Source organism: Dermacentor albipictus, unplaced genomic scaffold, assembly GCF_038994185.2.
Source record: "Dermacentor albipictus isolate Rhodes 1998 colony unplaced genomic scaffold, USDA_Dalb.pri_finalv2 scaffold_11, whole genome shotgun sequence".
In the NCBI taxonomy this organism is placed as follows: domain Eukaryota; kingdom Metazoa; phylum Arthropoda; class Arachnida; order Ixodida; family Ixodidae; genus Dermacentor; species Dermacentor albipictus.
The window spans coordinates 9082182-9097897 of NW_027225565.1; the positions used below are offsets into that span (position 1 = coordinate 9082182).

The 15716-nt window shown below is 45.9% G+C and overlaps 1 protein-coding gene across 1 annotated transcript in view; it reads left to right on the top strand.

The window, feature by feature from the left end:
- Positions 1-8936: 8936 nt before the first annotated feature.
- LOC139051379 (nose resistant to fluoxetine protein 6-like) overlaps positions 8937-15716 on the top strand; it is a 116889-nt gene continuing 110109 nt past the window's right edge. The window contains exon 1 of the mRNA XM_070528397.1: positions 8937-8969. Within this exon, the coding sequence (XP_070384498.1) occupies positions 8957-8969 (13 nt within the window). The 5' untranslated portion in view covers positions 8937-8956. The remainder of the gene's footprint in view (positions 8970-15716) is intronic.

Genomic DNA, 15716 nt, shown 5'->3' on the forward strand with positions numbered 1-15716 from the left:
ATGTTGTCTTGCATGTTTTTAGCCCTACATGTTCGTAGCGGGTCCTCTCGTCAGAGGATGCCGCTGCGATAGCTCCTTAGTGTAGCACATGCCTCTAGGCCCTTGTGTTTCAAGGGCTCTGGCGAGGCAGCAGTGCTCCAAGTAATTTTACCATCCTATATATTTTTATTTTGCATCATCCTTTTACGATGGATTTTAATGTTCACAGTATTAGTCATTCGTCATCGCCATAATTTTATAGTACATGGATTTTACGCACTTTATAGCGACTATTTTTAGGCCACTTTACAGCCAAGTCACATCCTCCATAATACATCGTTAACACTACCACTTGTCATGGCGCTCTTTGGCCAAACCTGGCCCTTGCGCCAAAAAACACCACACATCATCATTACAGTGGCGACGAGCTGTGGACTCGGTTGTGACATCGATATCTTCGCGTCTCAATGTAATCCGTAGAGTTGCAAGTGAGCAATGGGGAAATCACCCTTCTTCCATAATCAGGTTGCACGATGCACTAGTGACGAGTCGAATAATGTATCAGCTCCCTTTAATTTCCCCATCGATATCACAGCTGCAACGACTTGAGGTTCTGCTCAGAAAGGGCCTAAGAAGGGCTCTCGGCGTTCCGCAGACTGCTCCTAACAATGCAGTACTTTATGAATCTCTATCGAGACCTCTTAGCTTAGTCGCTTCACAAAGGTTATTGATGCAAATTGGCCGCCTCAAACAGACGGCAGCCGGCCGAGCACTTCTACAGCGCCTTCGAAAGAGATCCGAGTCCCGAGCGTACTTGGCCCTTAATACTCTTGGTTACCTGGGTCTTGACGGTAGAGGTCGAACTAAGAGGTTCAAACCGCCTTGGTCTTTCGCGAGCCTCGAAAGTTCGTTGGCAGTTCCTGACGTTCATGCTAAGCGGAGTTCTCCTTTGGCGGCAACGCGTTCGCTCGTTCTGGAACATCTTGAAGCGGAATATGCACGTAATCTTCAAATTTTTACTGATGGCTCTGTGGACAAGGTCAGAGGATCTAGTGCAGCTGCTTTTCCCATTCCCTCTTTGAACTATGATTGGTCCGTTCGCTTCACTGCAGTCGTGTCCTCCACAACGGCCGAATGCATTGCCATTGAGGCAGCTCTCAAAAAGCTACGGTTTTGTACGCCTCAACCGGTTGTCATTCTTACAGATTCGAAATCCTCCCTTCAAAGGTTAGAGCACGGGTTCCCTACTGATGCCTTATCTCTAAGCTCCCTACGTTCGGTGCAAAATCTCAGTATCAAAGGCTTCTCCATACGATTCCAATGGGTGCCATCACACATAGGTATCATAGGCAACGATATGGTGGACAGCCTCGCCCATAGAGCGTTGTCTGGGAATCCTTTGAGAAAAGTTCCTCAAGAAGACGGGAGACTCTTCAGAGAAGCGGTGTCGTGCCACTTCAGTTCTTTGTGGAGCTCACCTCACAAGCTATGTGTGATCAAGGGTCTCAAAAGAAACCAAGCCACCTTACTGCTCCGCATTCGCACGGGCTCTGCACGTACCCCTGCGTGGATGTTTAAGACTGGCCTGGCGTTATCACCATTTTGTTCAACATGTGGTGAGTGCGGTGACATAGAACATTACCTAATGTGCTGTACTGTGTATAACGCGGAAAGGAGGGTGTTATTCGGGTCCCTCAAGAACACAGGGCTTCCTCACAGTTTGCTTCAGGACATAGTTTTCCCGCGCGGGAATCGGTTGTGTAGGAAGGAGGTCTCTCGCCTTCTGTTAAATTACCTACAGGACACGGATTTGGCTTCCACATGGTGAACTGAGGAGTGAACATTTGTAATTGTGAGGTCTGTGTCGGATTACGTGATTTAATTATTTTAAGTGTCGCTACGGTGGAGCAATTACCGGCAGCAACTGCAAGGCTAATCCCACCAGTAGCCTACAAAAACTCAACTCAACTCAACTCAACTCAACTCGTTACATATTGCGGGCGCCGACGCTCGACGACTTTTCGCCGAATTGCTCACTGTTTTTAATTGTCCTACAACTTGTCACAAAAGCAGTCTGCATGCTCGCCGCGCAGAAAACGGAAGGAAAAGGCTAGAACGTGCTTTCTGTATATAAACGCTGATAAGAGAGCGTACGTGCAGTCTCCTAAAGAAAAAAAACGCCCGTGAGAGCCACAGCACTGCAGCGGTGCCATCTGGTCCCACAAGCTGTCACAACTCGTCGTCCACTCTAGATATTTTATTTAAGGATCTATGTTTTTTTTATTACCATTTAGGAAGATCTTAGAGGCTTGTAGCGAAAGCATTGTGCCAGGGGTGTAGCAGAAAGTCACAAACACGAACACTAATTAAATCGCACAGCAACACACACAGCTACCGTTTCTACAGGTGTGCAGATAAGATAATAATACGCTATCACAAGCTCTGCAGCCGTCACAAACCTGGCAACATGAAAAACATAGGGAGATATGTAATTCATAACAAAAAAAAACGCCCACAAATGTATTTACATCAATGCATACATGGTCGTATAAAGATGGAAAAAAGTGTAGGAGCAATTTAAGCGAAAGAAAAATCCGAAAAGTATACTATGGCGACGAGTGTTCGTCAGATGTTACAAAAAATAATAATCACGTTAAAATAAAAGAAAGGACCAACAAAGTGTAGGAACTAAAGAAAACAAGGTTGACATGCATGGCTATTCAATGATTCGACGATTGAATGTTGATTATGGGTGCTATAACGTAAAGCTGTTCCAAACTGTCCTATTACAATTCTGCAATCAGCCATCCACGATTGGTCAAAAAAATGTAGGGCCGCCCCCACTTCATTTATATCTCACGCGACGTCACGAAAACCGCGAAAACGCCCTACCTGATAAGGCATGCGCACACTTACTGGGCATGATTAGACCGACCGAAAGAAAAATAAATATTTCTTATTCGACGCCTTTCTTACCATGCATTAGCCCTCTCCTATTGGTTAACTATTTTCGGGCTGCGCCCACTTCCCTTGTCTGTCACGCGACGTCATAAAACCGCAAAATCTCACCGCGTCAAAGTGACCTGTACGCGTTAAATACGCATTATTATGCCGAAAAAAACTGTTTTTTTTTTATTCTGAATAGCCGGACTGCCTCGTTTCAAAAGTAATACAAGATGGCGTCCTACCGATCGTTCTGGTACTCGATACTCGGAGCTGCCGGACAGCATCGATTTATCAGCGTATAATACAAAAATTTTCAGTGGCAGTATACCGTTATTGAGCCCTTTCGGCACGTATACGAGATCGATCTGCCAACTCTTCTTTGTTGAGGGTCCGTTTTGGCGGCATTTTTAACCTTCCGTTGCATGCCACCGCGATTTCTGACCAGCCACAGCCAGCAAAGTAAGGAGAAGCGGATCAACTGCCGACACCTGCAAAACCCTCCTAATCCGGTTATCTAATTTCACTGTGCTGGCACGGCCCCATCCAACCCGTACCCACTTGAACATGCTCCTTGCCTCTTGTCGGCCAATTAGATAAGAAAAACTGCTCAATGTAGACAATGCTATTCGCTTTGAAAGCAATGAAGTGACCTAAAAACGAGGAGCGCGTTTTATTGGGCTTTTTACACTTACGTAAGTGCTCCGTCAAAAGTCCCTGTCAGCTATGACACCTAGAAACATGTAAGAGTGAACTATGGTATTCTTTGGCCATTTATCATTACGCTGCAGTTTGTCATGGATTTGCACGTAAATGGCACTAGTGCGCATTTCTCGTAGGAAATTTTGAGGCCTCCAATACGGAGGTATAGATAGCAGTTTGGGTGGCAGCTCTCTGAATTCTCACTCGCAACTTTAGGCGCGTTACTGCAGACATCCATATGTAGATGTCCTCCGCGTACATTGATAGCCTGACTGTGTTTGGCACGTGCTCAAGATGAGCAATTATGGTTACATTAAATACCACAGGGCTAAGAACACCGACCTGGGGGGCGACGCGGTAGCTATACTGTAGAGAAGTATGGCCTATGAAGAGATAGCTTCGTATCGATCGATGATCGACCACGTCGAAAGCCCGCCATGACATCCGGGTAGGTGTTGTGGCACTCCAAGTACAACTCCAAGCGTCCTAGGACCATCCTCTCCATTACTTTGCCTACACAACTTGCCAAAGTGATCGGGTGATATGATATGAGAGTTCCAATGGCGACTTGCCAGGCTTCAGCAGTGGCACACGGAGACTTGTCTTCCAGCTTAAGGGCAGCGGGCCATCTCTCCAAGATTCATTATACAGCTCAAGGAGAACAACTCTCGCTCGCTCACCCAGGTGACACAGAGTTCGGTAGGAAATTCCATCAGGTCCCGGCGCTGATGTACGGCCACACAAAGATAATGTTACCTTAAGTTCGTGGATTCATAATGGTAGATCCATGCGTTGATCACGTGGTGGTAGAGAACTACTCGAAGGCGGTGGAATGCTGAGAGCTGTGAGTTCGCCGGATAATCTGGCGCACAACTCCTCTGCCACGTCAATCTCCAGTCTCTTTTGAGAGAGGGACAGAGCCTTGAATGTGAACCACTGTACGGGGGCGTGTCCGGAACCGCGCACCGTTCTCCATAGTTGCGATAAAGGCTTGCGTGGATCTAGTGACTCACAGAATGCAGCCGAACGTTGCGATTAAGGCTTCTCTAACCGGCGCTGGAAGTTCCTTTGCGCGCGTCTGGCAGTCCATAAATCGCCCATTGCCTTCGTGAGTCGGTACCTTCGTTGAGCACGTCGTCCGATTGCTCGACGTCGTTCTAGTTCCACATCAAATTGCGTCAGTTTCGAAGAGCATGTGAGAGTGCGCATAGTGTCTTGCACCGCGCTCTTGCTTGCCTCTTCCAAGTCGAAAGATGGATTGGCCTCGCAGTTTTCTTCCGTGACAAATTCAAATTTAGTCCAGTCCACTCTTTGAATCGTATCCCGTATTTTGGAAAGAGACAATCCTCTAATCTTGACGTACGTGGGGATATGGTCGCTTCCGTTCGTCTCTATGTCCGCACACCACCCAGCACGTCTGACAAGGCTTCGTGAGACAAAAGCCAAGTCAAGACATTTGCTGTATGTGGAGCCACGTAGCAACCTAGTACTTCCATCATTCAACTCACAAAGTTCATTACTGCATACGAAAGATACCAGAGCTCTGCCTCTCGCGTTGATCTTCGAACTTCCCCTGAGTGTATGACCGCCGTTGAAGACTCCAATGATTACCCACGGATCGGGAGTTGGGGACAGGATGACTCGTAGTTGTTTGTGACCAAATAGTATTCACGGAGATAGGTAGGCGCCCACAACAGTACAGGTAAAATTCTTTTACCGAAAGTGGACGTGGAGGAGCCCGAATGGCGAAACTAGAAATGAAATAGACTTCATACTCTGCGCTAACCCTGGCATCATACAAGATGTGGACGGGCTCATCAAGGTGCGCTGCAGTGACCATAGGATGGTAAGAACCCGAATTAGCCTAGATTTGAGGAGGGAACGGAAGAAACTGGTACATAAGAAGCCGATCAGTGAGTTAGCGGTAAGAGGGAAAACAGAGGAATTTCGGATCAAGCTACAGAACAGGTATTCGGCTTTTACTCAGGAAGAAGACCTTAGTGTTGAAGCAATGAATGACAATCTTGTGGGCATCATTAAGGAGTGCGCAATGGAAGTCGGTGGTAACTCCGTTAGGCAGGATACCAGTAAACTATCGCAGGAGACGAACGATCTGATCAAGAAACGCCAATGTATAAAAGCCTCTAACCCTACAGCTAGAATAAAACTGGCAGAACTACCCGCCGTGGCTGCTCAGTGGCTGTGGTGTTGGGCTGCTGAGCACGAGGTCGCGGGATCGAATTCCGGCCACGGCGTCCGCACTTCGATGGAGGCGGATGGACAGGAAGCTAAAAAGCAACCTTCATTGTCAGTTTACAATTCTTGCTTTTGTGACAACCAGCGTAATTCACACGACGTTATCAAGCCTGTTATAATGCGTGTTTGCTTGTTGGTGTCTTGCTCCCAAATTCGGACTCCGCATTTCAATGGGGGCGAAATGCGAAAATACCCGTGTACTGAGATTTAGGTGCACGTTAAAGAACCCCAGGTGGTCGAAATTTCCGGAATCCTCCACTAAGGCGTGCCTCATTATCAGAAAGTGGTTTTGGCACGTGAAACCCCATAATTTTAACTGGCAGAACTTTCGAAGTTAATCAACAAGCGTAAGACAGCGGACATAAGGCAGTATAATATGGATAGAATTGAACATGCTCTCAGGAACGGAGGAAGCCTAAAAACAGTGAAGAAGAAACTAGGAATTGGCAAGAATCAGATGTATGCGTTAAGAGAGAAATCCGGCAATATCATTACTAATATGGATGAGATAGTACAAGTGGCTGAGGAGTTCTATAGAGATTTGTACAGTACCAGTGCCACCCACGACGATAATGAAAGAGAAAGCAGTCTAGAGGAATTCGAAATCCCACAGGTAACGCCGGAAGAAGTAAAGAAAGCCTTGGGAGATATGCAAAGGGGGAAGGCAGCTGGGGAGGATCAGGTAACAGCAGATTTGTTGAAGGATGGTGGGCAGATTGTTCTAGAGAAACTGGCCACCCTGTATACGCAATGCCTCATAACGTCGAGCGTACCGGAATCTTGGAAAAACGCTAACATAATCCTAATCCATCAGAAAGGGGACGCCAAAGACTTGACAAATTATAGACCAATCAGCTTACTGTCCGTTGCCTACAAACTATTTAGTAAGGTAATCGCAAATAGAATCAGGAACACCTTAGACTTCTGTCAAGCAAAGGACCAGGCAGGATTCCGTAAAGGCTACTCAACAATAGATCATATTCACACTATCAATCAGGTGATAGAAAAATAGGCGCAATATAACCAACCCTTATAGCTTTCATTGATTACGAGAAAGCATTTGATTCTGTCGAAACCTCAGCAGTCATGGAGGCATTACGGAATCAGGGTGTAGACGAGCCATATGTAAAAATACTGAAAAATATCTATAGCGATTCCACAGCCACTGTAGTCCTCCATAAAGAAAGCAACAAAATCCCAATAAAGAAAGGCGTCAGGCAGGGAGATACGATCTCTCCAATGCTATTCACAGCGTGTTTACAGGAGGTATTCAGAGACCTGGATTGGGAAGAAATGGGGATAAAAGTTAATGGAGAATACCTTAGTAACTTGCGATTCGCTGATGATATCGCCTTGCTTAGTAACTCAGGGGACCAACTGCAATGCATGCTCACTGACCTGGAGAGGCAAAGTAGAAGAGTGGGTCTAAAAATTAATCTGCAGAAAACTAAAGTAATGTTTAACACTCTCGGAAGAGAACAGCAGTTTACAATAGGCAGCGAGGCACTGGAAGTCGTAAGGGAATACATCTACTTAGGGCAGGTAGTGACTGCGGATCCGGATCATGAGACAGAAATAATCAGAAGAATAAGAATGGGCTGGGGTGCGTTTGGCAGGCATTCTCAGATCATGAACAGCAGGTTGCCATTATCCCTCAAGAGAAAAGTGTATAATAGCTGTGTCTTACCAGTACTCACCTACGGGGCAGAAACCTGGAGGCTTACGAAGAGGGTTCTACTCAAATTGAGGACGACGCAATGAGCTATGGAAAGAAGAATGATAGGTGTAACGTTAAGGGATAAGAAAAGAGCAGATTGGGTGAGGGAACAAACGCGAGTTAATGCCATCTTAGTTGAAATCAAGAAAACGAAATGGGCATGGGCAGGACATGTAATGAGGAGGGAAGATAACCGGTGGTCATTAAGGGTTACGGACTGGATTCCAAGGGAAGGGAAGCGTAGCAGGGGACGGCAGAAAGTTAGGTGGGCGGATGAGATTAAGAAGTTTGCAGGGACGGCATGGCCACAATTAGTACATGACCGGGGTTGTTGGAGAAATATGGGAGAGGCCTTTGCCCTGCAGTGGGCGTAACCAGGCTGATGATGATGATGATGATGATCTAATCTGCGCATTACATGACCTGCCTGTAAATGTCGTATATGTATTGCGTATTATTCACAATTTATCCAAGTGATCGCAAAAGGACTTGAATCCGTGCGTACTGCGCTAACAAGGGAAGCCTTAGTCGTGGTGCCAAGGTTTCGACAAAGTCTTCCGTCAGGCTTCTGACGAAGACCCTTGTCAAAACGATGGCTTGGCGTTGAGGCTTTCCTTGCTTGCACACTGCTGATTAATGTATATTTGACGAGCGTCGTGCATGTACGCCCGAGGTTAGAGGTTACACAAGTTTGAAAATTCTGAAAATTTCGCCCGCACCCAATAACTGGGTGGCGATATGGGCTTGTTTGTCGGTCATCTGTATAGTGCAACAAAACAAGGGTACAAGAAGAAACGAACATGAAGACAAGCGCAGAACAAGCGCCGTGCCAAGCGCTTGTCTTCGTTTTCGTTTCTTATTGTGTCCTTTTGTTGCGCTATACAGATACCTTTCTATAACTGGGCTCCACCCATTTGCCCAATTTCCCGCACATACCAAATGCACAAGCACGGATGTCACAGTGGCGTCGCAGGTCCCTGTCGAGTTTCACGAAATGCGTATTTGTTACCTGGCAAAAAACCGTAGCCACTTTAGCTTGGTGGTTTGCGTTCTGTCACACTAAATTGATATAGTTGAACCTATAGATATATAATGATGCGACCATGACAACGCCTGGGGATAATAAAGTGCTAACGCTTATCCATGCTTCGCTATCACGTAACCCGCACGTCACGTAAGCTTTCCTCTTTCCGGCACGCGTTTTCTCTCTCTCTCTATTTTCTTGTGCTTTCAACTTTCCATCCGCCTTCTCAAGCCTTCATAAAACTTTAAAGCGCATCCGCAAACGGTCGTCTGATATCTCGTCTGTTATTCGTTTTTCCCCCACCTGTAGAAAAAAATGACCTGTCCACTACCGCGATGGCGAAGAAATGTAAGTTACAAACCCCATTTTTTATTTATTTTGCTTTCGGATAACCTCCTATATCGATCTCTCCACCTAATTAAGGTGCCCGCCGTTTTTACTGCTTTTAGCTAAGCGTAATATTAATAGTTTGTTTATAACTAATTGACGCTTAATACGCTTGAGTTTCTCACCTCGGTTTATTCTTTATTTCGTGTTGCTAATGAATAAACTATTTGATAATAAGAAAATATTAAATAATGGCGCCGCGATACCTGGACATATGGTGCTCTGCTGTAGCAAAAATTATGTGACAATAAAAGCAAATGAGGAATGAAAAAAAAAGTAACTAATGCACGACGAGGTTTGGGACGTGACACTCTAGTTTTTTCAGCTAATTCAGCATGTGCTCAATACTTAAGAGGAGTCTTGTTTATAAATTATACTATTGTAAAGGAAATCATGATGGCCGCACAAAAACGGAAGAAATCTTGCGCTCGTTTACTGTTACAGGGCGGTGGCGTAATCCAAGAGAGGCGGTTGAATAATACCTATTCAATACAGTTAGTTCATACCATCTCATATTATATCTCGTGTTTAAACAGACGGAAACTCATTTTCTACGCCTGTGCTCTACACTGTACCTCAGTGAAAATCTCAGTAGGACTCTAAACGTACTAGACATACTGCCCACAGTGAAGGAAGCTCAACAGATTGCTGTGCGTATAGTTCCTTACTTACAACTGCAGTGGGTGTCTTGTGCGATATGGTTGCACGTTTTGCAAACATGCTGGAAAAGTCACCTCGTTATGGTATTGACAGTCCCAGCGACATTTCTGAATGTAATAGTAACAACCATCTAGTGGTGTTTCTAACCGCCACTTAAACAAGAACAAAATAAAAAAAGAGGAAAAATCCTGGGAAGGTAAGAAAGACTCACGGGACGGAAACATTCGCGTGATACGGCCCTATGGGCCTATGGGCTGACTGTAAACGGCATTCAAGTAATAGAATGCTGACCTACAAATGAATGTGTGTCTCTTCTCCGCTTCTGCCGAAATTATTCTGCGTGTTTGTGTATTTGGCCTAAAGTTCGTAGACGCCGTGTTTGCGAGTGTGCAGTTAGCACTATTCATCGAGCTCGCACATGCGCATATATGTACATTCTTACAAGATGGCTGCCGCACCCTTAAAATGTTTGCTCAAACAACACATTTGTTACAGAACATACGTTCCTGCATGAAGGAAGTGTGTCGCAGCTGCGCAGGCAGTGGCACCCACTCGGCGAACACTCGTCGCAGCAGAAGAACCACTCCTTGTAGACTGTTTACCATTAGTTCTCTTACGAAGTTTCTGTAAAAAAAGGACCCTTTACGTGACTAACGTCATCGTTGGCACGAAGTTCGATCAGTGAGGGAGATTTAAAGAAGGAAAGGTACACGCCAAACTGTTTTCCATATAGTGCTGCTAAGCAAAATTTGGCACAACTGTTCTGTCGCCTTGTATAGTCTTCATCTTCAGCATCGCTTCTTGTGCATTCTGCCTCACGCGGAATACAACTTACTTTCTTTACCGTTTCCTTTAGTTTCAATCACAAGCTGTGCCTTCCTTTTAAAGCACGGGCAGCTTACTACTTCGTCTTCCAACAACGTCCTGGCAAAGTATGGAACCTAATTTATGTTGTCGCTGTCACACATGTTAACGGACGTGCTCTTTTAGCCTGTAACACTCGAATCGCCCCAAGATTTTTTGGAAATGCTGACAATGGAGCGTGAAGAGAGAGGAACAGAAGGAAAGGCAGTGATGGTAACCTGGTTTGCTACCCTATATACTTGGGAGAGAGAGAGAGGGAAGCAGTTCCCACGCACTGTGCGAATAATTGTTATGCGAAGCATTTTGCTGGTAGCAGCTACCAGCTTTTACTGCGCAAAAACGTTACCAGGTGAACCAACCTGTTTGTGTAAGTCAAGGAGCTATGAGTGTGACGCCATATGGTGACGCGAACATCTTGGTGACGACGATAGCAAGACGACAGTGACGACGATCGTGTGAAGGTGACGGCATGATTTCAACTCCTGCCGATCGACTCGCGCTTACGACGTGTCAATTGTTGGTTTCTATACGGGTACTGAACTAGCTTTAGTGAGAGAAGCACGGATTGTGACGTCATCAACGACTGTGCGCTATGCAATCGTACGTATACCTACGTCTTACTCATATGGTATATGTCGTAGAGTTTCATATTAGTATAACTAGAGGGAAATCTGGCGCTGCCATCGTTCAACCATCATGGGAATGACGGGAAGTACAGGCTACGGATTGGCATTCTTTTCACTAGCCAACTAGTCTACAAGTATTTTTTGGCAGTTTTGGTTTCGTTCCAAGTGCTATTGCTATAACCTGCAGTTGTGTAACGCAAAGCTCTCTGCCTTTCTGTTGGTCGAAGGGGCGATAGCGGGCTGGGCCAGCGGCTGGGACGATGTTTATGTAGCGGTGTGGTGTGAAAGCTCTGACGATAAAGCGACGGCATCCTAAACGTTGAAAGAACATGTTTTGACGTACCGTTTGCACATTGGTTTCGTAAGTATGTTAGGTTGGCACTGTAGAGTTGCGTGCTTTATGAAACTTCAGAATAGGCACTTGTACTTTTTATTGGTTGACAATCAAATTTTATTGAGGGCTTCGTTATGCATTGCTCGTTTACGTGCTCATTGAAATGCGTGTTTTAGGACTTTGAGAACACAAACTTACTTATGGTAAGAAAGGTTGCTGCTTCCTGGCTGCGATCTAGTGTCGCAAAATGGATAAGTGCAAAGCCACGTCATAACGCTTTGGAAGCGGTACGTCAATATAAAATATAATGAAGCATACTCGTAGGAGGCCACAAGCGTCCTAGCTAACACTGCAGCAGATGTGCTTAAATGTACTTGAAGACGTTCAGCAATCGTGACAGCCGACGCAGCCTTTCGAAAGAGCGAGAGAGTTTGCTAGTGCCTGTCGTCTGCGAGAAAAGCCTCGCGTTTGCAGCGAGCAGGCATCGTAGCAGACGACACTTGTGGCATTCCTCTCATAGCGCAACACTTTCTCACAATACAACATTTTTATTTCCATAGATACTTGATGACTATATATATAGAACTACATGCACGGTTGTTATTGCTGTTCTAAAAATAAATAAATAAATATTCTCTGGCGCTAAATCAGGAAGAGAATTGCAGAAGAATGCATACCCTGGTGTGTCCTGGTGACAAACCATAGTAAAACGTGCTTCAATCTCAAAGTCATACAAAGTTTATGTAGCGTTCGTACAATATATAAGATACTGCAGAAATAAAATTAGATTTTACGCGATAATATATGAGTATAGCTTAGTTTACTGCGCCGCAAGCAAACGCCACTAGTCTAAAGATCGAAGTCAATCCGAAGTCTGTACTTCCCATCATTCCCATGTAGGTTGAGGCAGCGCTCATGAGAGCCCCCGTAGGCACTAGCGCCACATTTCCCTCTAGGGTATTTAGAAAATATGTGACCTACGTTAAAGCGACGATGGCGTCGGCACTCTGGCGATGAAACGTTATGGCGTTAGCTGCCATGAGGAAAGAACTGGGGAATGTGGGCCAATACCAGAGAAGAGGTGCGGTGTATAACACAGCGTCTCAAAGGGCGAGCTGTCACGAGGAAAGAGCACGAAATGCTGACACGTGACACACGGTGCAGACGTCTCAAGCAGCTACTCGGCTCCGGCACGAGAGTAGTATGCGTACGATTGTGGCCTAGACAATAAAGAAAAAAAGAGGGGGGGGGGGTCTTAGCCTGGTGATACTAAGGCATTGGGCTGCTGTGCTCGAATGCACAGGTTCAATTCCACTGCCGGTCATAAAATTTTCATTTTATTACAGAGATCCGAAATGAGGTAAGAAAAAAATTAATTATGGCGATTTACGTGCCAAACCCACGATTTGATTATGAGGCACGCAGCAGTGGAGGACTCCGGAATAATTTGGACCACCAGGGGTTCTTTAACGTGCACTTAAAGCTAAGTACACGGGTGTTTTAACTACCTACCTACCTTGAAGTGCCTGGAATGAGGCAAAGAATGCTTCGCAATAAATGTGTTGTGTCAGTACTTCGCATGTCCGCCTTCCCGTATATCAATATCATATATAAGAGGTTATGCGCGTGCACGCACCAACAGCGTTCACCGCGCATTAATAGTCCTCTGTGACCGATCACAGAGGTCAGTCGTTTTTAGAACGTGCAGCACGGCTCATGTCGGCTTCTTGTACGGGTGGCAGTCGAGTCACCTTTTCTTTCACACCCGTCACTGGCACGAAAAGCGATTCGTACAGTAGCACAATACTTGAAGTGCACCGGCTTAAGAGACCGTTTATAGTGCCCCTGTGTATAGTGCTTACTCTCTCCCTTTATTCCTCTATCTATTCCCCTTTCCCCACCCCCAGTGTAGGCTAGTAAACCGGGTGCTCGTCTGGTTGACCTCCCTGCCTTTCCTGTCCTTGCTCTCTCTCTCTCTCTCACACCTTTTCTTCTGTATAACGCTATTAGCGGCGAGAATTAGGAGTGGTGCCCTCTCGCGAGTGACGTCACGGCCAGGACGCCGCTCGCTCCGGCTCGCTCGGCTGCCGCGCGCGCTCGTTCCCTGTATGCTTGGGGTATGGGTGGCTCGAGCCGTACGTATTGAAGAATACGTCGGCTTCTTTCAGCTGCCATACCTTAACCACAGTTTCTTCTTCAAAAGCGTGTGAGTCGAGAAACTTTGCGGCTTGGATATCACAAGCTAAGTAACGTTAAATGGTTCTACTAGGTTTTGCAATGCATATATGCGCCGTGTCTATCGGTAAATTTTGTCTAACAAAAGAATATCTGCAAATTCAACGCGCGAAGTTGTGTATGATGCTTCGCTAAACACTTAACGTTCCTTTAGTATTTAGCTATGAGAGGCACTGCATTTTACGTGGAAGAAAAATTTGGTAATTGGCGTCAACATGTTATCCGATGTTAACAAGACACTGCCCAGCGAAGCTGTCATTATGATTCCTATTACTCTGGTGTGTTGTTCTATTCAAGTATGGCCATTCATTAATGCGTAAAAAAATAGTTAGGCGCGCATTTCTTATGAAAAAGTTTGCTGCTACTTTCATCCCCCTCTGAAATAGGCCTCCAAAAAACGAATTGCTCATGGCTGCTAACACGACGGCGCGTCATGTAGAGTATTTACATAGTTAATTCACAAACACCATAGTAGCAATCATCTCAGAGAAAAGTTTCGTTGTTAAGATCGAGAGCCACTCAATTGAGAGTGATGAAATGTTTCATAGTGGCCCTCAGTAGCCTTTATCAACAATATGGCACACCCCTGATCACGTAACGGTAGCAATCGACTGTCCGTATGGCGAGGCACGCTATGTTCGCGAAACCCATCAGTTCACTATAACTTCGAATTGAAACCATAAAGTATTTTTTACAGCGCCAACTGGAATGGCTAAAGTATTCTGGAGCTACTACCGCGCAGCTTAGATTGCCTAGAAAAGGAAAATTCAAGCACCTTCTGTCTCACGATGCCTCGATCCAGCGTTATTTAATTATGCAAACGGATAACTATTCGCTTCGTCGGTACATAAAAGAGAACCTTGCAGGCTAAATTAAGTTTGCTCCAATCGAATCGCAAACATTCATAAAGAAAGAACCACAAGCTTTGCATATACTTTCACTTGATTTCTGACCCTCCACCGGGGGAATTTCTATATCTTCCATATGTCCCATACTACTAGTCATTGACGCTTCGACTGAGAGAGAGAGAGAGAGAGAAGGGAAGACGGAAAGGCAGGGAGGTTAACTAGACTGAGTCCAGTTTGCTACCCTACGCGTGGGGAGGGGAATGGGGAGTGAAAGAGAAAGAGAGATAACTTAAGTGTAGGTTGTCTATAGTCGCGCACTCAAGTCCGTCGTCTTCAGGTAGCGAAAAAGCGCTCTAACTGCTTTTTGGGCCAATGAGCTGTGAGGCCAGGCTCCCAAGATCTTCGCTTCCGTGAATGGCCTGTCATCCAGTCTATTTAATGCACACTGGAGAGTCTCACGTTGATTATCGAAGCGAGAACAGTGGCACAGAAGGTGGCTGATGGTCTCTTCACACTTGCACTTAGCGCACATTGGTGAATCCGCCATTCCAATGCGGTAGCTGAAGGAGTTGGTGAATGCTACTCCTACCCACAGCCGACACAGCAGTGTTGCGTCACGTCGTGGAAGGTTCGCTGGTAATGTAAGTTTTAGTGATGGGTCGAGACTGTGTAAACGACACTTAGAGTTCTGTGGTGTATGCCAGCAACCTAACGTGATTGCACGAGCAAGACTGCGAAGCTCTCTTGCAGCGTCGACTCTGGATAAAGGTATAAGGACTGTCGGTGAGCCAGCCTGGGCACGTCGGGCAGCGTCATCGGCGAGGTGATTACCAACGATGCCACAGTGTCCCGGCAGCCACTGAAATATGATGTCATGTCCTCGTTCAGATGCGCAATGGCAGGTTTCGTTGATTTGTGACACCAGCTGTTCATAATTGCCACGTCGTAAGCTTCGCAAGCTCTGGAGGGCTGCTTTCGAGTCACAAAATATTGCCCATTTGTTGGGCGGTTCTTTTTCAATGTATTCGACAGCAGCGCGAAGAGCGGCCAGTTCAGAACCTGTAGATGTCGTTACGTGAGAAGTTTTGAACTTGATGACGACCGATTGAGATGGTAGAACAACGGCGCCCGTTGTTCTACT